Source organism: Macrobrachium rosenbergii, chromosome 48, assembly GCF_040412425.1.
Source record: "Macrobrachium rosenbergii isolate ZJJX-2024 chromosome 48, ASM4041242v1, whole genome shotgun sequence".
Lineage (NCBI taxonomy): Eukaryota > Metazoa > Arthropoda > Malacostraca > Decapoda > Palaemonidae > Macrobrachium > Macrobrachium rosenbergii.
In genome coordinates this window covers 47,020,785-47,045,850 of record NC_089788.1, presented here as the reverse complement: position 1 = coordinate 47,045,850, position 25,066 = coordinate 47,020,785, and the positions used below count along the sequence as shown (strand labels likewise).

Genomic DNA, 25,066 nt, shown 5'->3' with positions numbered 1-25,066 from the left:
CTCACTCTTCGGTTTAAAGATCAGCTCTGCCCTTTGATGTCGTCTGGTGTTGTTTATGAATATACTTGTCCCAGATGTAGTCTGGGAACATATGTTGATCCACCAGGCGGCTAAAGCCGATGTAAAAAATAGAACTGGATGCCGACTGAGCTATCCTCCATAAGAAATCATGCCACCAAGTTGATAAATTATGATGATTTTAAAGTTATTGGCCAGGCACAGAACCAACAGAAACTAGATACTTGAGTCTTTAAATATTAAACTACGGGTTCACTCATTAAACACGCAAACTACCTCAATTCCATTGTTTTTGCCAGGTCAATACTATTTGTTCCTCTGATCTTTTGTTTTGTTTTTTTGTATATATTTTTCTTTTACTGTTAGTGTGGTTCTGTCGTTTGCATTGTAAGGTGAGCGTCTTCTGCTTTTTTTTTATAAGTATATTACTGTCTTTGTTTGTTTCTCCATTATTGAAAGAGAGAAAAAAAGAATTTTCTTAAAATTAGACAATTTTTTATTCTTTTTTTTTTTATTTATTTGGAGGGTTTTGTGATTTTGCTATTTTTAATGTGCTCTTGTGTAACCATATGTGTCCGTGTGCAACTTGATTTTAAGCTTTGTGTGTATGTATTTGAGTGTGCTCTTGTGTATGTAATTTTGAACAGCCTTTATAGATTTTTAGTGACTAATGTTTTAATGTAATTCAGTTTTAGCTGTTCAGTACTTTTATTAATTTATATCATTTTCCATAGAATTCCTGATGATGTGATTATGAATCACGAAACGTAGGAAGCAATAAAGGAAGTGTGAATCTCCAGAGTATTCCTGCCCTTGACTACAATTTGTGTGTGTGCATCGAATCCATAGCCAGATTTGTTTGATATATATATATATATATATATATATATATATATATATATATATATATATATATATATATATATATATATATATATATATATATATTAATGTGTGTGTGTTACAGGGAATATGTGTAATCAAGAATTCACAAAATCCATAGGGAGTTTGTGAAATGAGCAACTCGCCGTGTTTAGTACTAGCCCTGGGGGAGGGGTTAATGTATTTTTGTGTGTTTAGTACTGACCACTGGGGAATCAAATGACCCTAAGTGCATTTGATCCCCAGGTTAGTACTAAACACAGCGAAACAGTGCAGATGAATCACTGTTTCACCGTGTTTAGTACCAGTCCTCGGGGATCAAATGTTCCTAAGTGAGTTGCTCATTTTACAAATTCCCTAGAGATTTCGTGAAATTCCTGATTTCACATATTCCCTGTAACATATCACTTGTGCGCTTGATTTTTTTGTACCTACAAGCATTAACCTACAATTATCCCTTAACATAGAATTCAGAATAACTTGAACACAAGGGGAATTTTCACTAATACAACTATCTATCACTATGCCCAAGCAAAAGGCTCAGATTCGAATCCTGGAGGGTCCAGATGCACTCATCAATTATAATTTCGATTTGGTGTAAGTTATTCCCAAGGAATAGCGAATTCGATATTAAATGACACTTGTGTATTAATATCTATAAGTATACAAAAGTCACATATGCTCAAGCGACAAAATTTATAATATATATATATATATATATATATATATATATATATATATATATATATATATATATATATATATATATATATATATATATATATATATATTGTAATATTGCAATTACATATATATTCAACGTTCGTATTTGTTGGTTTGTGAAATATCTAATATACAGATTCGGTTATTGTTGATTTAACCAGTCCCTCAGATCGTATTAAACAGCTCAGCGATAGAGATTGTGACTTCATGCCTTGGTGTCAAGCACTACCGTCTAAAGAAATTGCTTTCCCCGGACACAAATGATTCTCTTCATTATCAGTTGCAAGGAGACTCTCATTACCTGTCATAGGTAGGTCCCTTTCTCTAATTAGACTGAAGCCACTGACGTTTACAAGAGATGAAAGAGAGCGGGACTGAATGACACTTCGACGATTGATGTTGTGTTGAATCACCACTCGCACACACACAAACATACACGCACAAACACAAGTCTGCATTATCATGTGTGAGACTTCCGCTCTTCCATAGAGTTTGTTGATGGGATATCAAAGACTTGAAACAAGTTCTTCCAATTGCGCCACGTCTAAATTTAGCCCAACAGACTCGTACCCGGACCCAGCGTTTCAGATGTTTTATCAGACGCTTTCAACTTGGCCATCCCGCAGTATGTGCCGTGCCATTGTGCTCTCACCCACTCACTCTCCGGGTTTCTGGCCTCATTGTGACCCACTGCACCCGAAACCAGGCATCTGAATTTTGTCCATATGAAGTGGATTATTGCGGATCAAACAGATGAAACTGATAAAGTGGATAAATGACTGGAAACATATTTCGACTAATGCTTCTATGCCTCTCCTTAACTGAGCAAGAATTCTGTAGATTTGAACCTATATGTTTTATGTATATTTATATATATATATATATATATATATATATATATATATATATATATATATATATATATATATATATATATATATATATATATATATATATATATATATATATATATATATATATATATATATCTATATATACTATATATATGAGAGAGAGAGAGAGAGAGGTAATAATTTGATCATCAGTAGAAAAGTCTTCTACTGATGATCAATTATTACTCTCTCTCTCTATATATATATATATATATATATATATATATATATATATATATATATATATATATATATATATATATATATATATATATATATATATACACATATATACATATATATGTATGTATATGTATGTGTATATATATATATATATATATATATATATATATATATATATATATATATATATATATATATATATATATATATATATATATATATATATATATATATATATATATATATATATATATATATATATATATATGAGAGAGAGAGAGAGAGAGAGAGAGAGAGAGAGGTAATAATTTGATCAGCAGTAGAAAACTTTCGAGAAATTCATTTACGTAATTTCATTAGTAACCAAAGTCGGCTGGTGCATAAACACCATTTAACTGAATGAACTGTTATATATGAATTACAAAATGCCACTAGCAACGTACATGCCATTCCCTCTAAAAATCGCAGTAGAAGTGAACCTTTATCCCACACATGAATCCCGGAGAGACTCGGGCATTTTTGGGATGTTCAAATAGCAATCGTATCACAGTTAAGGGGACCATTCCATCTTGTAAGTGAAAAGGGAGTAACAATATTCTTACTTCTTTCGTTTCAATTGTATTTTTTATTTAAGTTCAAGGCAAATAGCCACTTAGCCAGCAATGGTTGCCTAGCTCTCTTTTATTTCACCAGTGATATCATGTAAGAAAGGTATGGCTCAGGTTCTCACTTTTGCCTGAATAAAGAGACTTTCAGTGGTTGTCGGAGTGTAAATCAGGTTGAGGAAAGAATGACGTACTCCGGAATCAGTTACGGAAGGGAAAATCCTTGAAAGTAAGACACAACTGTAATTACAATGACATGATAAAACACATTCTTCTCTCACTCTATTGGCTTTTGGGCTTCATTGTGACCCGTTACATCTTACAAAAGCCTCATACGGTCTGTTGAAAGTTTCTCAGTATTTTGTTTGGAGATGAGGTTATCAGGTCTGTATGATGAATCTCAGATAGTTACGGGGACTCAGGTGCCAACGTCTGCTGAAAAATATCTCGGAAGTTATATATTTGTTGAATCAGAGTGAGAAAATTGTCTTAGTTTCTCCGTAGGACAAATATTATAGTTTTTGTATATTTATATATTCACTGATTTATTTTTATACTTCATCACCCCTCTTGCTTTTCGCTCAGCCCTGTCTATATCCCAACCCAAGTCCTCCATATTCCAGAAAGCGAGAAAAAAAGTCAATTGGCTTTTAGGAAGACCCCAGTTCTCATTTGATTAGTAGATGATCCAAAGCTGAGACACGTGAGGCACTTGTTCTAATGAAGGGTTACGCTTCATCTGCTTCGAATGTCCTCTCCGTGTCATGGCGCTGAATGCAACTCTCGCTCGCTAGTTTCTGCCATGTGTTCATACAGTTGTGCAACTGTAATTAGCCTGGTGTCAAGAGAGAGAGAGAGAGAGAGCAGATCACATGTTTTGCTTCTTTTTCTCCTTCTTAGACAATTGGAGACGAGTGTCAAACAGAAGACTTTCAGAGCTTCGTGGCTGAACATTGGCAGTGTCTGAATCACGATTTCTGAAGCTTGGCTGAACGACATCTTTCTTAGTATTGCACAAAACAATTTGCTTCGTAAGACGAGGTCCAGGGAGAAGGCGAGGGAATCGACAGACATCGTTGCATAAAGAGGCATTGTCTTCAGAAGGTTTTTTGCTTACTCGATTACAGTAATTAAACCACTTTCCAGTATGCTGGTTTTCTCCCTCTCTCACTTTTTCTCTCTCCCTCTCTCCTTACTTGAGGTTGTTCTGCCATATCTGCTTTAACTAATGGCAAGCAATAAGTTGCATTTAGTCTGAGGCTGTTGAAGGCAAAGACTGTTATGGAGAATTTGTGGACCATCAAACGACTTTAATTACTGTCCAACCCCAAGCAATTCAAACTATTTGCCTAAGGAATAAGAGCAGTAAGACTACGAAAACGTATTTTTTCAATGGCCTTCGATAAGAGAGAGAGAGAGAGAGAGAGAGAGAGAGAGAGAGAGAGAGAGAGAGAGAGAGAGAGAGAGAGAGAGAGAGAGAGAGAGAGAGAGGATGAAATGCGACAAGAACTTTCTCTTCCTTAGAAGGGAACCGATTAGTAATAAAAGTTCGGAGTTAGTTTTGATGTCCTTTGTGAGTTTGTAAGGGTATCGGAGTTTCCGCAGTATCAGTTATTGTCATTAGTGCTATTACCAACATCATCCTAATTCATCTTTTGACATTTGTAATCTATTGCAACGATATTTCCGCAAATTATATATTCGTGTTACTATTACTGTTAACTTACTGAGGAACAAGTACACCATTCACATATATTGATTCCAGCGTGTTTAATTATTAACAAAACGACTTTTGGTACGTAAAAAGAGAGCAATATACTTAAAATAAAAATAATGGGAATAAAACAAGATTTTACTCTAACGTGAGACTACAGCATCGTTAATGTTATATCAGTACTTACTGGAAATATGTATCTTCGAATGTGCTCAAAATTTGAACCCCAGTCTTAGAAATAGCAATTCCCGCCCTCAACCAAAGAAGAAAAAAATACTGTGTCTGAACTCAGTTTCATTTTTGAAAGAGCAATAACGAATTCCGCTTTAGTCATGAAGAGGTTCCATCCAGTTAGCTGTTTATTTTACATTTGGAAATTTACTGTCATTGATCCTCATTGACACCCACATGCAAAGGCCAAAGGGCGGAGAAGCCGAATGCTTTTATGTAGCCTGAACCCGATAAGAGCCAGAAGAAGCAGTGTTAAAAAGAGTCGGTATCAAACCTTGTTTATAATGTGGGTTTATCTCTCTTCTTTGTATAAACTCGTTTTGGTGTTCCCCTCTCTGTCCCTTTTCCCTCTGCCATACCTCTGCATCAAAATCCATTCACAATGTTTTTTTTCTTTTACAGGCCATATAAAAACTGAGTATTTGAGGATGACTGGGAATGGTTAGTAATGACGAAAAGAAAGTCCTTTCAGGAATGCTTTGTTATTTTATGTCTAAATCTCATCTGAAGAATTAGAAAGAGAGAGAGAGAGAGAGAGAGAGAGAGAGAGAGAGAGAGAGAGAGAGAGAGAGAGAGAGAGAGAGAGAGAGAGAGAGAGAGAGAGAGAGTTTTCCATTATTTAGTTTTTGAAATAAGCAATCAACTTACTTTATAATACTGAGTGTAGATAACATGCATGAAGTAATTTGCGTCATAAAGAACTTGAACAAACTTAAACGGATGAAATACTAACAAGAATCGCTGAGCAGAAACTGAAGAAGAAAAGAATAAGTGCAGAGCTAAAGGAGTGAATTAAGAATAGATAGTTGAAAAGACTCTCAGCTACAATGCAATCCTTAGACGCACACAAGCAATTGAACAGCAGCGTTGATGATGGAACATCAGTAACGGAGTCCACTGACAACGAATCAAATGAAAATAAAAAAATGTTTCTGGAATTTCGCAATAGCTTGCAACATACGCAAAGCCACAAACGTTACAAAACTCCATTGCAAAGCTTACTTTTCCGCAAAATACTTACCAGGTGAAGAGTGGCACAACTCGCTTCCTGGTCTTACGGTTATTGACATCAAAAGGGGTCGTTTTTATAAAAGAAGACTTGAGGGCGTTTCACTGAAAATCCTGCAAATCTCTCTCTACAAGATTATGCTCACTGACTCGCTAAGAACTCAGTGTCTAAAAACTGGATTTATGAAAGACATTTATTATGAAACTTATACTACAATGCGAAGAGTTTCTAGAATTTTTTTTTGAAGTTGTTACACATAGTGTTGTTAACGAAATTAAACAAGTCATAAGATTTATAGAATAATTACAATTATGAACCTTAAATTTTCATATTAATTAGGCTATTTTGATTTAAATAAATGTTTTTTTTTTATCTAGTATGAATACTTCGTGTAGAAGCACAAAATGTTGTTCCTTTCTTCTTCTCTCATCCCTCTTTTTTACCTTTTTTTTTGCGTAGGTGGCGATCTGCTAGTAATAGGTTTCCAGAAACCACACAGGCCAGCCCTATGAGAGCTCATAATCAGCTCAGTGGTCTGGTTAAACTATTTTAACAATAATAAATAAACCACGTGAACATATCATTTGTATCCAGCTATATATATATCTATATATATATATAATATATATATATATATACCCCTATATCTTGGTCTTTCTATACACACTTCTTCCAGGTGCCCGGGTTCATGTGTTCTCTTCTTAGCAACATTCACTTTAGGGTGTGACGTCCCTTTTCTAGATATGCTGTCTTCACGAGTTAGGTGTTCCCTGAAGAGACTCTTCAGCCTTGGCCGTTTTGTTGGTGTTTAAGAGAAACTCTACTTTGAATCTATTTTAACCATTTTCTCCAACAGTGTGGCAACTGTGCCGACATCTGATTATAATGCCTACCTGCAGGTGACCTTCCATGGTCTTGGAGTTTGAGTTCTTCACAGTTGACACGCTGCCATGTATACAATCAGGCATTTATTCTCTTTTTCGTTCACTTTTTTCCTTACTTTTTCGAAAAGTGTGTAGGACAGGCTGATGAAATTATCTAGCTTTCTGTTAATGGGTCAGTGGATTATCAGGTAATTACTTTGTCTTACCAGATGTTTATCTTTTCCTTTCTTTCCCAAAATAGTGTTTTATTTCTAAAAAATCCATCCTTGACTGTCCTCGCCCAAATCGTTGGATAGCAAACCTGGTGGATTTCCGTTTTGGTTTTTCAAGATGACGTTGTGGTGAAATTTATTTATACTTAAAAGTCAACATAATTTTTGTAAATAATGTAAATACTGTCTGTCGTTGATGGATATTGATAATGTTTACTGTTCTGTTGAAATTTTTCTGATGTTACTGTTGTTTTGAGTCTGAATGAGGTTTTTAGTTTTGATACAGATTTTATATTGATAATTGTAATTCTTTTGGGAGACATTGAGCTGAACCTTGGGCCTATATGCTCATTACAGTAAGAAAAATTGCAAATATATATTTACTCAAATATTCGGGGCTTATATATCAAATTTTCTTGATCTCCCATAACTACGATTTGATATATATATATATATATATATACATATACATATATATAATGTTTTTATCTGAGACTCTTATACGTAACTAATCAAAAATCAAAAATATTGAGTTTTAATCCTGAACTCTGATGACATTAATTTATTTATCGTCGTAACATCCCACTTGTGCAAGAAAAAACTTATGACTGTATACACTAAGTCCGGACTACCTGTTTATCGTCAGAAAATTTTCTGGAGTGTAAGGGCTGTAAAAAACTTTGTTTTAAAATTTTTAGCAAAACTAAAGAACAAATGTTTATATTTGCCTGTTGCACACACAATCCATCTTATTGACTGATTCTCATAAATGAAACACTGTCTTTGGAAAATGAAATTAAAATTTATTTTCAAATTCAAAGATGGAAATGCTTCATTCTTAAAAATTTGTTATTACATGAAAATAATACAAGGCACAGCGAGTGGCTAATAAATTCAAAACAATTCCACAGGTCAACATAGCCGGTCTGCTCTTGAGTTCTGTATATCCTCCAATTTTGTCCAGCATTGGAATGGTTCTCTTAGATGTTTTAATACATAGAGAACCATTTCAATGCAAATTTAGTATTTATAGGAAACCAACCAACAACTTAACTTACTCTATGTCCAAATCATTCTTATTCAGGCCAAATATCATCACCTTAATATCAAAATATCAAACATTTTCTTCCATGTTTTTAAGAACGAGAGCTTTTGCTCATTGTCAGTCCTCAGTATTTGGATTAAGAAAAATCGAATCCAGTAAGAAAAATAGGGACAGGTTTATGTTATCATTTTGACATATACTAGATATTTGTTATAATGAAGTCCACAAAAGTCTTATAATGAAAGTAGCAATGGAGAAAAAACCCATAAAACATTCTTTAGCTTGCCGTAACTATTTTAGTGGTTTTGAAAACAAAATCATTTTTAAAATCTTTAATGAAACAAATTTTTTCCTATAATAACACACTACATCTAGGATGTTAATAAAATAGCCCTAAAGCTGGAAACAACAACATATAATATAAGAAAATTCCATTTTTTGAACTGCGTTATCTTTTTATATTGACCAATCTAACAAGGAGTTAGATGTATGTATACAACAACACAAGTATTCTGTCAAAACTGGGCAAACATCCAAACTATATTCATTCATTTAAGTGAAAACTCTTATCAAGATAAAATTGGACTGAAAGTTCAGTGATTGCCATATTGAAAGATTTCTCTTCACAAAATATTTTAGAATCTGCTATTATACAGCTTACTTCCAGCTGTAATATTAACCTCAGCCCTGGCATGGACCCCTGTATTAGAAAAATGTACAAGAACGACCTAAAAGATAAAATCATTGACTTAATTACAAATTAGTTACCTTATATATTTTTTCCTTTTATTTGTATGTGTAATATAATTTTTTTTGTAAAAATTTTCATCTTGCAAAAAATTGTTTTTATTTTCTTAAAGAATTACTGAGTTGCACTTTTTACAACATTTTTGGTGGTCAGTCACCTCCTTGAGTAATCTTTTAATTGTCCTGTCCCTTCTTCTGAATAGTTGAGCCTAATCTTTTGTAAAACCTTTTAAATACTTAACCCTGGTTTGGCAGTTATATTAATTCTTCAATTGTGTTGTTGTTTATTGTTTCTTTTGATTCAAGTCTATTTTATTAGTTTTTACCTTTTTTATATCTGATTGTAAACCCCATCTGTCATTTATATCAGCTTTCATTGTAAAACCTACTTTTATATTTCTTCAGTCTGGTAAAATACATACCTCACTATAAGTCAAAAGGCCTTTGTCGGTACTCCATTGTTGCTTATTTCCTGAGTGGATTGTAATGTCTTTATTTATACATTCATCACATTCCACATTTTTTATATTATTCAGTTACACACACACAGTCACACACACACACACACACACACAAATATTTTATAGTATATATATATATATATATATATATATATATATATATATATATATTTGATATATATATATATATATATTATATATATATATTATAATCACTTTATTGATAACATGATTTATTTATCACACATTAACACAGGTGAAAAAAATAAGAAACGGAAGTGTAGGTCCTGACTGGTTTTGACTTTATTTACAAAATTTTCATCAATGAGAAGGACTGATACAGTTTTAGAAGACATTTCAATATATATACTACAGAAACAGTACAACACTAACATATGGAAATCATTTCATATATGTAATATATAAATATATATATATATATATATATATCTTATATATATGTTTATATATATCCATATATATAAATAGGGTATAACCATTTATATATATAAATATAGTATATATATAAACCAACCAACAATTTATATATATTTATATATCCATTCTATACATATATACCTATATATAAAATATATATTTCCTTCCATATTTTTATGAGCTTTGCTCATATATTTGTATCAAGAATATAATGCGTAATAAATATATATATTCTGTATATATATATATATATTGTATATAAAGTCCATTATTTATATAAAGTATATGGAGAAAGAAACCCTAAGAAAATTATTAGGTATATTATTTTAGTGGTATTGAAAATAAAATCATTTTTAAAATCTAATGTAACTATTTCTATATAATAACATATATATGGGCATAAAAATAGCCCAAATCGAAAATTTATAACATACAATATATAAAATTCCATATGGACTGCCCCTATTTATATTGACCAATATATAGCAATGTATTTAGATGTCCATATAAACAAATATAAAACTGATAAAATCTGCTATATATATTTATATATATATCATATATATATATATATATATATATATATATATATATATATTCACATAATATTTTATATATATATATTATACAGCTACTTCCAGCTGTATATAACCTATGTGTATGTTATTTGGACCCTGTATTAGAAAAATATATAAGAACGACCTATAAGATAAAATCACTGATATTACAAATATTATTATATATATTTATATATATATGTATGCACATATACTATTTGATAAATATTCATCTGAAAAAATTTTTTATGTTAGTTTTTGTACTTTCGTTTCTTGGTAGTCAGTATATATTTGTGTCTTCTAAAAATTGCCATGTCATCAATGGTTGAGCTTGTAATATTTATAAATATAAACACTTATATATTTATATATTCTTCATTGTATATATATATACATTTTTATATATAAACCCCATATATATATATATAGCATCAATTGTAAAACTGTTTTTTATATTTCTCTAGTCTGCAATTAAAGGACTCTATAAGTCAAATAATATATTTTCATATATACATGTCTCTTTCCTAGGGAATTTTTTATTTGATAATAATTCCACATTTTCATGATTCAGTGGGCTCAAACACACACAAGACAAGAACTCAAGACTACAGTGATGCGCATTAAACCACACGGCCATCAAGGGAGGTATATTATTATCAACAAAAAAAATTCCTTCAGGTAACATGTATGAAAATATATTATGAAAATATATTATTTCATGGGTAGAGCGAATCAGATATTAAAGGACATTTGTATTTAATGCAAAGATAAATGAATCACGGTGATGTGACAAATTTTGAAGTCATTCATACCAAACAAAAATGTGTGTGACAAGAACTGAAACTACAGTTAGAACAGGCTACTAAAGGTTAACATGTACTTCCCTAGGTAAAGGTAACTATTCTAATTTAAAAAAACCTAACTGAGTTCGACTGTTAAAATTTAATAAAGGTGATTCAATTATATTTCAACAATGTGGTTAAAAATATTATCTGTTGGCCGTGTGGTTTTAATCATTCATATGTACAAATAAAGCACTCCGATTCTTGTCTTTCTGCGTTTGATGCTGTTTTTAGACGACAAACTTATCATTACTATAAATTCCCATTGGGTAAAGGAATCGTAAATGAAAATATATTATGTTTTGATGTAGAGCAAATTATATTTAAAGGACATTTGTAATGAAACAAAAGTTAATGCTTGTATATGAATCAAGTAATTTTGTAAACAACAGTTATCTTGAAATTTTCAATAATGTTAAAAATATTTCATTCAGAATAAAAAAATGTTTCTACATTGTAATGATTTGTATTAAAAACTTATATATACATATATATATATATATATATATATATATATATATATATATATATATATATATATATATATATATATATATATATATATATATATATATATATATATATATATATATATATATATATATATATATATATATATTGCAATCACTTTAGCATATATATTCATTTATCATATTACCACATAAAAATAAGAGATGGGGTGTATCCTATTGGTTATTATTTGCGACTTGAAGCACTGATACAGTTTTAGAAGACACAATTTATGTGATTTTAGACAGGCCTGAATAACATACACACACGTAACCTGTCAATGAATATATAATTAACCACAAAGACAGCTGTTTAAATTAACCAGGTCATATAACTGAGGAGCTATTCTCGGCAAAAAAAAAAATATTCAGTGAATAAGGACTTTATATAACCGTCGCCGGCTTTGGATACAACCTCTATATATATTAATATGGTATTAAAGCACAACGGCATTAAGCTACAAATGTCCTTTAGCTTTCCCAATAATGGATTGAAACACCAGGGAATTTTTAGTTGATAAAGATTTGAAATAACCTTCAAACCACGGATTCCAAGAATTCACTGGAATGATGTGCATTAAACCACACTAAACAATATAAATTATCAAATAAAAAATCTAGACTTTCAGGTAACACTTTGAAAATACATTATTTCATAGTTAAAGGAAATCAATATTAACATTTGAAACTGAAATAATCACAGAAAAAAATTTCTTTAGTAATATGGCTGTGTTGAAAACACACAGACTTTACCTTGATGACTAGTTGATATCGATTCGCGAATACCTAAGTTCGACCGTGATTTGTAGGTGGGAGTCGGTATCAACTTATACCTATAGACTAGACAAAGGCCGTGTTGTCCGGTTTAATGCTGACGTCACTGTAGTCCTGAGTTCTCTGCCTTTCCTCGTTGAGCCCACGAGACGACTGAAATCTTGTCAAAACATCCATCGGAAAACAGAAATAAAAAAAGCTCTGCGGTAAATATATATGAAAACTATAAATTATTTCTGATGTTAGAGCAAATTAGATGTTAAATGGACATTTGAATTGCTTAATGCCCTTCTATATGAATCACTGATGATGTTAAAAATATTCACAAACAAATACATACATACATATATATATATAAATATATATATATATATATATATATATATATATATATATATATATATATATATATATATATATATATATATATATATATATATATATATATATATATATAATGTCTTTTAATGTAGTCTAATAGTGTTCCAGGAAGATAAAAGACCGATAAAAACACTTTTATATGTTGCAACCCTATATTTCAGACACTTCTTTTTCATGTTTACAGGTATAAATGGACAAATGATATGTGACTGGAGTATATATAAGGCATCTGAAGCTGTAACAGTAAGGCATTGGTGGTATGTAAATGACCGTTGGCCCAGGATGGATGGAAAGTAGATTATTCCCCTGTGTTGTAAGCGTTGTTAGGTCCCGTGTGCATCGAGTCAGGTGAGCGTATTCTCTGGAACACCTGCTTGAGAAGAGGCCTAAAGGATAACTCGTCGGTGAAATCCGATTTCCAGTGTCCTCCCGACAGGTTCATATTGTTGACTTGATTGATGATAGTGGATTCCAGCATCTTTCTTTTATACGGACAGTTGCTTTTGAAAACCATCTGGGCCCCACACCAATTTATAGTATGACCTTTATCCATAATATGTACGAAAATGTCCGAACTCTCTGAAGCATATCGTACTGATGCTTTTGTGCTCTATTAACCTTTGCGAGATGGATCTACCTGTCTCCCCAACGTAAATCTCATTATAGTTACTGCATGGTATATTATAAACTCCGGCATCTGCTTCTTTTTTATTTATGTATACGTTAATGAATGAACTCCATCGGAATAATATAAGAATTGAGGTGTTCAGTTAATTTTTTTTTATGTTCTCATCTTAAGGAAGCTTTATTTTGTCGTTAAATCTATTTGTTTGTTATATGTGGGACCTCTGTGGTATATTTTGTTCGCTTTGTTAAAAGCCTCCTCGATAATGTATGGTGGGTAGAGCAGTTGAGTTAGATGCTGACGCATGTATCGAATTGTTTTTCTAGGTACCGATGTGAACAGATCCTAAATCCTCTGAGAAATACATTGCAGCCAACCATGGTCTTTACGGAGACATTGTGGTAGCTTAGGAAGTGAATATATATAAAAAAAAAAACAGAGAAAGAAGGCTTCCTATATACTGTGAAGGCATATCTATTCCAAGGTCTAAAGAATACCAGGTCAACCCACCAGCGACCCAAAACGTGTTCTTTCTTGCGCAGCTAAACATTAGGTCGGATTATGTCAGACAGTCCTGGTGTTTAGTGCGAAGCTCTTCCGTGTACCTATTAGAAACTGGTAAACTGAAACTGTCCATTGCATGATATTCAGTTTTATTGCTTACCGTATTGGTACCTACACATAAAATGCTTCGTTATTGTGCTATTTACGGGTGTTCTTCCATTAAAGGTAAAACAGAAAGAGTAATTTTTCACAAGTTTTCAAAAGACTTGGAAACAAGTGCCATATGATGAAAAAACATCCAGGAATGGATATGGGTTGAACGTGTCAAACTAAGACGAAATTCTTAAAAGCATGATAGAAATGGCAAAATCAATGAATATTCTGGGAAGTCAAGGTCTTGACCCATTTCAGAAGGGATTAGTAATTTCATCATGATCTTTGCCCAAATTGCTGCAAACTGTAAAAGACAAATTCGTATATCATATATGCAAGAATTAAGACATGGGAACTTGCGATCAGCACTCACCGACAGTGGCAGTGAAGCAAAGAATTAGGAGCCTTTTTTTGGGAAAGAAAGTTCTAAATGGGATCAAAATACAACGTAAACAACCACTACAAAGGAGACAACGTAAACACTGGCACTTTCCATTCTTTGCTTGATCTCCAAACTTCTTCCCATAGTAATGACGATGAGTCACTACAATGAGTCTTTCAGCCATAAACTTTAGTTTACCAGAGAATTTTATGAACAACTGAAAACAATGGAAAAAATATTGAAATGCTATCATGGTAGAGGAACTGTTAAAAAGTTAGTTGTAGAAATACCAAATTTTATTAATTTACCTCTTGGTTCAGACAAATATTTCGTTCCTTGTCGAACGTTATTTAGAATAAGAGACATGGAAATAGCTTCTTCAAAAAAAAAAAAAAAAAAAAACACTGTACGAATTAAAGAAGCTGTAAAATAATGTTGCAAGTTCAAGTTAATGTGTGTGTTGAATGACTTGCATTCCTCTTTTAAACAAGTGTTTACTATTAATTCCATAATAATTTCTAAGTAATGTATCTAAGTGCATTGTTATTTTTAAGCAATGTATCTTTGTGCAAAAGTCATATACGTTGCTCATAGGTTACATCATAGACCTGTGATTTATTGCCTGAAATTGGTTTTATACAAGAGTAACATTTTTTGTAAGATGTTTGTTTTTCTATTGTATTTTTTCAAGCATTACATATTTTCATTATGAAATATGTGGAAACTCCTGTTATCAATATTTATTAATTAAATCCATATCCTGTGAAAAACTAATAATATTAATATTTAGCAAAAGAAAATGAGAATTCTATATATGGCTAGCTACAGAATGCTGGACGGTCTGACGTCACAGAATTTACACTTCAGAAGATTAAACCCCCATTACCCCAATCCCCCAAATTTAACTGCGCGTGGTTAGACCTGATATTCGTTAGAGTGACCTTGATGTATCCTGTTCTCTTAAGAATGATACATCTAGGAAAGGCAGTTTTCCTTCCTTTTCCCATACTGTTTTAAATTTTATTGTCGGAACTAGCGAATTGAGTCTATCAAAAAATTCATTGAAACCTCCCCTGCTATTATCCAAAAATTTAAAAATATCATCTACGTGTCTATACCCAATCGTATTACGGGGGTGTGATAGACGACAAAATTTACGTTTCCAAGTATTCCAAGTACATATTCGCTAGAGGGGGGGACAAGGGGCTGCCCATACTATAGCCTAACTTTTTTTTTTTTTTTTTTTATAAAAGTTACCATTGAAAGAGAAATAATTATTAGTTACACAGGGGTTAATTACTAATAGTGTTTTTTCAATCCCAAGAAGAAAATGTTTTCAAATGGTTGTAGCTTCCTCTTCAGAAAAAACAACACATTGGCGATCGGGACTTGAGTAAATAATAGTTTTTATGGTTTTTATGGACCTTTTATCTTCACACACACACACATACTAAGAGACATGCATATATAAGTATGTATACATCCAAAGGGTTGAACACTAAAGTTCGTAGGTGCAACGTACACTATAGATCACAAAGTTGGTTGCATATTTTTCTAACAGTGAACCGTTGCCGTTATCAGGCTGGCTTACCATGTAAACAAGGCATCCGTTACCTACAGCCTCTGAGCGGATAGCATGTGGATTCTCATTATGTAAGTTTTACCATCTTCCTGTATCTTAAAATTAATCTTGTTCTTCCGGAATATAAAGGCATTTTCTTTGCAAAATTTGCCCAACCCATTTAATTTGCGATCTCAAAATCTCACTTCTTTTTTCAATAAAGATTATTACTTCTGAATCATACGTTGTACTCTCTCCCATTGTCGTTACAGATTTCCCTTATTGTCGAAGGAGTCAGTTCCTTATATAATAGTTTTCTAGATTCTCTTTTTTAAAAGTACAATTAACTTTTAAATTATTCTAATATATGGTAAACAGAGACATAGTAATGAATCCATTCAACTGTTTATAATGCGTTAATTCTTGGCTTTTAATTGTTATCATCAGAAAACTTCCATGCGTAAAAGAAGTCCAAGTTTTCGTAAAATTGAAAGCTCACGACTGTAAAATATAGACAGCTTATGTATTTGCGGATATTGTTACTGCAAAGGCAAAAGTTAAAGTTTCCATCCGAGAAATGCCAGTTTTTATAAATCAAAATGTTGTAATTGAATAGTAGTCTTTAAAAATCGTTAGAAATAAACAACTCTTATTGTTAATGATCTCAAAGAAAAAGAACAGATATTCTGATTTTTGATTCACTAGAAATAAGGTTTGAAATTTGTTGTAACGAAACTATAAAGGCTTTTAGTGGTCATGTTGACTTTTACGAAAGCTGGGAGAAAAATTGTCATAAGGGGGGAAACACTAATTGGTTCCCAACATTTTTTGCTGGGAAAATTGACCTATGAATTCTGCAGTTATTTTCCCCTGAAAATAATAATTCTAAAAAGATTGTACATACATACATACACACATACATACATATATATAGATATATATATATATATATATATATATATATATATATATATATATATATATATATATATATATATATATATATATATATATATATATACGTATCTGTATAAGGGTAAGGAAAAGAAAACCTTCAAAACCCTAAATAGCTGATGTGGAGGAGACATTTAAAGGAAGATCGTTGGTATACAAGTACCGGAATGCATATGAGACACAGTGCATGGCACAATGCCTGTGCAAATTCGATGCTCTGCCGATAAGTCTTCTGTGTAGATGTGCGCAGCAGCAAATGTTCTGAAAGTTTTCTGTACTGTGGCTCATGCATGATTCAGCAGTTGAATTATGAGCATGGCTATGTCAGGCATCTTGCAATTTCTCTGGAATCATCAACCACCAACTGGCAGTTAGTGAAGCCCAGCCACCAGGAGTACACGAAAAGCCCGACTTTGGCCCTTTATAACTCTAGAAATATTCAACCGACCAGGATGAAACTCTGGCTTTAGAGGTTTCCCACTAAGGTCTCTAATCGTGCCAAATTTCATCGCGAAATCTGTTCATCAATTTTTGGCGTTCAGGGGATGTGGTATGGGGTAGGTGGGTGAGTGGATGGGTGAAGGACCTAACATATCTGTGGAGCAATAACGGTAAAAGATACAACCATGATGCTTATTTTTTCTGAATGCTCTTATTCTGGAGGAGTGCCTTCTGGGCTTTACTTTTTGAAATATTGAAATTTTAAAGTTACAGTATGCCATTCAAATTAGCCACAAAAATTCAAATTTCCTGATGCTCAGGCACAGACTGCTCACAACATTAGAAGAGACGCCGTTTTCTTAATGTGTGTGAATAGCATGTGGTGTTAGGGGAAGCTGGCTGACTTGCTGTCAGTTACCTTAATCAAAAATAATCACGCACGTTGAATTTACATATGCGGTTTTGGTTTTTATGCGATTGTTGACCTACCGTGAATAAAGAGTCTCAGTGGATAGAATGTTCTCACACATACATATATATATATATATATATATATATATATATATATATATATATATATATATATATATATATATATATATATATATATATATATATATATATATGCAGCAAATAAACTGAGCTGACCATAATCACGGAGAAGCCACATACAGTAGGTCTAAGAAAACTATATCTAAAACTTAAATAACCCACATTCTTTGTTACCGCTTTTTTCTCGATCTAGGGCGTTGCAATTGCAAAAAAGGATTGAAATCATGGGCAAAAATGTGATGAAATCACAAAAGGGGTAGTAAAGCCCAGCCACAGGAGACAAATGGAGGTCAGGGGATACAAAGGAAGGGGTAGGGTGCAGGGCTTTACTCCACAACCTGATAAATTATGATGAAAGCGAAAAGTAGTTGGAATCTTTTCTCAATCAGTATGGAAAGTGAGTGCCATTATAATACGCACATTGAATAGCCTTCGGTTTGGACGAATCACCGCTGATGATGTGAAAATTATGAAAGACTGCCTGATTCCAGTACCACCTGACACTGACCCGCCCCAGGTTTTTGTTGAACATTAGTCTCTAGTCTCCTCAACAGGAACAATTGGGATGAGTTCGCCTGTAATATTCTCGAAGACAAAGAAGAAAAAAATTTACCCACAAAGAAGCATTGCGTTTATATGAACACGCGCTTCTGAGTGGATACATTTGCTATATGTCTTCATATTGCATTGCTTGAAGAAGTGCCAGTGTCTATCTCTTCAGGTATGGTTAGCATTGTTTATAATATATAGCACTCACTTTCAATACTGACTGAGAGAAGACTCCTACTTCTACTCTTCACTTTCATCATAATTTATCAGTTTGCACATGGAGTAAAAGTCCGGTAAAAACACCCCCAGACATTAGCGCTGGCTAACCTCCAGTCTCGATGAAGAATCCTCTCTTTGCCTACGCCCTACCCCTTCATTTGTATCCCATGAAAGCCCGGATATCAGTCTCTTTTGGCTGGGTCTTCACTACCAGACTTTTTGCCAGGCTGGTTTCATCACTTTTTGCCTGTGATTCCTTGTCAAAAGGCACAGGTTATGATGCCCATTCAGTTTATATATATAACACAAGCATATTCATACAGTTAGCTATTCTTAATTTCTTCCCTCTCAGCCTTCAGCAGTCCCAAAGTGAACGTGTAAGTGTTTTTCTTGCAAAGCAAGTGACAGTAAGTTTGTATTGCAGAATAGGAGATTGGGATGCTGTGTGCCTACCTGTTTGTCCATGGTGCCAATTCCTGATCTCTTGATGTGGAAGATTCCATCAAGTTTAATATCTGAAGATTTATATGCCACTGTGGCAAGAGTTCATGCATATTTAACTAACTGTAGAGGTACTACACCATTGTGTGATTATTATCATTGTAAGAGTAATTCTCTGTCTTGGGAGATTTTAGCATAGATTGTAACTTATTTGCTATTGGCACTATTTGATTTGTGAACTAATGTAAGAGCAGTGCCAAGGTACTTGTGAGGAGCTCCTGTCTAATATCCTTCTGATCTGTGAAATTATAATCTAATTAGTGAAAATTTGCTTGCCCCTTAAATTCCATTTACATTTTACTGTTAACTTACTTCTTTTTACATGTGTGGCCAAATAAGTCAGATTGTTGTTCAACTTGTGATTAGAGCTAAATATACCTTCCCTGGCCAAGACATAAAAAAGGTGACCTTGCCAGGATATTGCAAAGCCTTGCACAATGTTGCATTGTGTGACATTGCACCTTCATCCCTAATCTCAGTAGAATAGTTAATCAGAGAGAGAGAGAGAGAGAGAGAGAGAGAGAGAGAGAGAGAGAGAGAGAGAGAGAGAGAGAGAGAGAGTGCAGAGAGAGTGGTTAGGAAATAGCTAGGCAGAGAGAGAGAGCTTATTGCTAGACGTGCCTGTATTTTAGCTGTATTTATCCTTAGTACATGCTGTTCTGAGACTACGTGTCTCTAGTGGTTAGGAAATAGCTAGGCAGTGCAGTGATAACAGGTGTTAAGTGTTATAATTCAGGGAAAATGTTAAAATCCCTTCGAACTTACAATAGCCCCTTAGTTAGGAAGAGGTATCTGGCAACCTTCCTGATAGGCGAGTCAGTGAGCAACTTTGCCTTGACTCCGTTCGTCTCTCCTCTCAGTAATCAACTAGTTGTTAAAGATTTTATTTGTTCGACGACATCCCAGCTCGTTCAATTTAATTATTAATATCCTACCTCGTATGCGCTGTCATAATATTAATTTTAATGTCAACATTTGTGAAGAAACATCATATATTAATGAAAAGAGTGAATTGCATGCGCATTCCTTTAACGACAGTGTGAAGGTTGTCTTGGGCAGCCGTCTGTCTCGCTCCCACAGCACTCACTGTGATAGATCATACTCACATGGCTGAGTTTGTCATTCACCCACAGAACTGTCACTCTCATGTGAAAAATCTATGTAAAAATAACTGCCTGTGCCCTGCCTTGGCGATTCCCTTAGTCTTGCAAACTGAGGACCCATCTTGGTCCTTATTTCCTCTTCTCTACCTTGGTGGCTCTGCAGACTTGCAACCTGTGGGTCCATCTTGGTTCTCACTTCATAAAACTACATCTGTTCCATGAAACAATCATTGTACTTAGAATCAGTGCCATTTGCCTGGCACTCGTCATTCTTGCCACTCCTGTGCATCTACTGCACAACATAGTGCTTATCGGTGTATACTTCCAACAGCACCATGTCTACCTATGCTGAAGATTATCGAACCTTCCTAGGACTGGGGCAGGAGAAGACCCTCAGAGGAGAATCATTGAATAACTGGGTTAATGAGCAAGTAGCTAAAACTAAAAAGAGAGAGAGAGAAGGAGGAGAAGCAATGTCAACATGAACTAAACTTGGCTCGGTAGAAAACCACTCTTGCTCTTGCTGAAGCTGAAAAACAGGCCAGAGAGGATCAACACAAACACGAGCTAGATTTAGTTCGTGAGAAAACAGCTCTTGCTGGAGCAGAGATACAGGTAAAAACAGCTCTCACTGAAGCAGAGAGGCAGGCAACAGAAGGGCAACGTACCCATGAGTTAGCACTTTAGCAAGCTCGCCATGTGAATGCCATGGCGCTCTCCCAACATAGGGCTGAGAATCATACTCCAGCTAACCCCCCATCAACCCTATTGAGCATGGACACACTTATCCAGAAATGGCCAGACAATGAACCTGATGCATGACTGGATCACATAGAGAAAGTTTTTGAGAATTTCACCCCACTACAACTGAGATAGTTTTAATTTTAAATAAACACATGGATAGAAAGGGCCTAGTCACACTTCATTCTTTGACAGCTGCAGAACAAGGAGACCTTGAGGCAGTCTGAGGGGTTTTCAACAAGGCATATGAAATTACACCTGAATGTTGGAGACAAAGTTGGAGCAACTTACCCAAGGAAATAGGTCAATCCTGGATGGAATGGGTACGTCACAAAGACACACTTCCACCGTTGGTTGAATTCCCTTATTGTCAAAACCTATGAGGAACTCTCGGAGAGCATGCAAGTGGAAGACTTCTACTACACTCCAAGTGCACTCGCTACCTACATATATGAAAAGCTGCCTACAACTGTTGTTGAGTGTTGAAGATTAGCCGATGATTAGGTAGCTCATCATTACCAACACAGTTCTACGGCAAAGGATAACTACCTATTCACAATACCTCCACACTAACCCACCCTAAGAATGGGTTACAAGCTAAAACCCCTCCTTGCATTCAGCAAGAAGCTTGGGCACTGCTCCGAGCAATGTCATTTTAGGCCAGGGAATAACCAGAAGTCTCCACAAAACCATTATACTAAAACTTCCTAACCGTGGCGCTTCAGCTGCAGCGGGCTCTCACCCTAAGTCGACCTCCTCATCTACAGGGCACCGTACAAACGAGATTTCAGCAACGAAGTCTGCAAAGACTGCAACAAGGAAGGACATATGCCCAATAAATACATTCACTGCTCAAAATACATTCTTCCAAAGGTAGTTGAAGTAGCCATTGAGGCTCAAAAGGCTACTGAATGGCTCAGCCTAGACGATGTACCTCCCATTGATGGCTCATCTCAGCCCCAAACTCTGTCCATTGTCATTGACAAGGGGTCTGAGATAAGCCTCATCACTTGAGAGCAGGTACTTTCCAGTGCTACTGTCCGAGAAAATGAAAGGACTTATATCTAATGGTTCAATGGTCATTCCATGAATCTTCCTATGGTTTGCTTAACAGTAACCAACACCAACCCTTCTTGCACTCGATAACATCAGTTTGGAGTGACAGAAACATTAACCACTGGATGCTTCTTGCTTCTAGGGCAAGATTTCATGTAATGGAAAGATTCCACAGTGCCTCTGCGATGCATGACTGCCATAACAATGGAAGACTGATGATCTGCGAACGACTCAAACCAGTGAACCTTTACCAATGGACGTGTCCTTAAGCGACATTCCGTGGCTCTGGGAGTCATCAGATAAGAACTCTGTTCCAGAGATACTTATACCGGCTACCACTCTCCTAATCACAGGAGCGGATACCCCCATACCTGAACGACATAGAGACAACCTGATAGCCACCCAGTCTGAAGATCCTCAATTGCAGCGTATCAGAGAGGATGCCCAGCAGGACCCACCCACCATAACTGACCTTTCTACAGCAGACTATATTACAGAAAATAATATACTGTATTGAGTAACCAGTGAGATGCAAGAGCCTGCTCACATCGCTCATTGAAGAATAGTGGTACTGAGTAAACTACAAAGAAAGGTAATAGAACTGGCCCATGATGGGATAGGTGGACACTTTGATGCCACCCGGACCACTAAGGCCCTCTTGGATAAATTTTATTGGAATTGCCTGAAGAAATCTGTTAAAGCTTACATGTCATCATGCCCCACCTATCAAATGGTAGGAAACCCAAACGAAACTGTGCCTAAAGCAAAAATCCAAAACACTCTGTCAGTTGGTGTCCCCTTCAGGGACGTCATTGTAGACTATTATATGCCTCAATGGAGTATAAGAACCAAGACAGGAAATACTCACTGTCTAATTGTTATAGATTGGTTTACCAGGTACCCCGAGGACATTCCGATGAGGAGTGAGACTTCTAAGGCTGCTATTAAAGCCCTACTACCTTTCTTCTTTTGGTTCAGCTCTCCAGCCACTATCCAAAACGACAATGGACGTCACTTTATGTCAAAAGTTCCAAGACAGTATCACAAGTCACGGAATTAAATCTGTCCATTCAACTCCATACCATCCAGAGATCCAGGCAATCATTGAGAGATTTCACCAATCACTAACCACCACCCTATCCAGGCTCCAACACAAAAGTGGGGGAACATGGGAAGAGAATTTACCCTACACACTGTTTGCCATCTGTCATAACCCGTCAGAAACCACGGGGTATAACCCTTTTGAGCTACTCTATGCTCACTTGACAAGGGGGCCAATAGATATACCACATGAAGCTTGGACAGAGCCAAGCAAAGCAGATTGGATAAGGGAACTTCCTGAAATACAAAATAAACTTAAGGCCACAGTGGCACAAGCAACGGAAAGAGTCAGACTATGGTTTGATAAAGAGGCCACTACGGGCATCTTCTCCATGTGGGACTAAGTCTTAGTCCTCCAGACTGGGGCTATGTGCCCCCAGGAAACCCAGTCTACTAGGCCTTATAAAATGCTGGGGAAAAAGGGACTACTCAATTGCTTAGCCAACTGTGGGCAAAGGCAAGTATACATGTAACTTGCTCAAGCCATACAAAACGAAGGAGGAGAAGGAGGAGACGACCCAAAACCTGCACCAAGCCCTGTACTGGGCAACAGTAGCATACCTTCTAACCCTACTGCCAACTCAGAAGTGATATTTCTATTGCACTGGATTACTCCAGGTCTTGATGATGATAAGCGCCAAGACATAAAAATTCTGTTGCTGTAATATCCTGAAGTAGGCAAAGGTTGTCTAGAGTGTGTGGACATCTTAAACCATACCATACAGTTAGAGGAGAACACAATGCCAGATTGCTCAGGGATACTAAAGAGTAAACCTACAAAAGGTGGAAAGGATAAAAAAGCTAGTTGACCTGCAACTAGAATTGGGGTTAACTGAACAGGGCCAGAGTCCTTGGTCCTCACCAGTCGTACTAGTACCAAAAGAGAGTGGAGGAGACCGACTCTGTGTTGACTTCAGAAAACTAAATGAGGTCGACAAACCAGAACTATATCCCCTCCTGTGCATAGAAGTATGCTTAGATCGGTTAGAAACCGCGCCTGACCTCAGTAAGATCGACCTGGAAAAAGGTTATTGGCAGGTCCCACTAGCAGAGGAAGCATGCATGCTGACAGCATTCACAACTCCTGATGGTTTCTTCCAGTACAAGGTTATGCCTTTCAGGCTGAAAATCACCCCTAGTTGCTTTCTGTGACTAATGAATCAAGTTCTAGCAGGCATCAAAAACTGTGTCGTCTACCTTGACGACATAGTCATCTTCACCAACACTCTGGAAGAACATCTTCGAATTGTGGCTAAAATCTTAGCTGCTCTCCAAAAGGCAAAGCTAGTAGTAAACCTGAAAAAAGTGCCACTTCAGTGCAGCTGAAGTCACATACCTTGGGCATGTAGTAGGCAATGGCAAGCTCATGCCAAAGGACGCCAATATATTAGCTATCAGGGACATTCCATATCCAACAAAAAAAAAAAAAAGCCAAAAGATTCGTGGGCATGGTGCAATATTTCAGAAGGTTCATCCCAAACTTCTCAGAGGCAGCAGCTCCTGTAGCTAATCTCTT

General features: G+C 35.0%; 1 protein-coding gene across 1 annotated transcript; it reads left to right on the top strand.

Moving 5' to 3' along the window:
• Positions 1-23,453: 23,453 nt before the first annotated feature.
• LOC136831080 (uncharacterized) lies at positions 23,454-23,894 on the top strand. The gene has a single exon (XM_067091028.1). The coding sequence runs from the start codon at positions 23,454-23,456 to the stop codon at positions 23,892-23,894; it is 441 nt and encodes a 146-aa protein (XP_066947129.1).
• Positions 23,895-25,066: the final 1,172 nt, after the last annotated feature.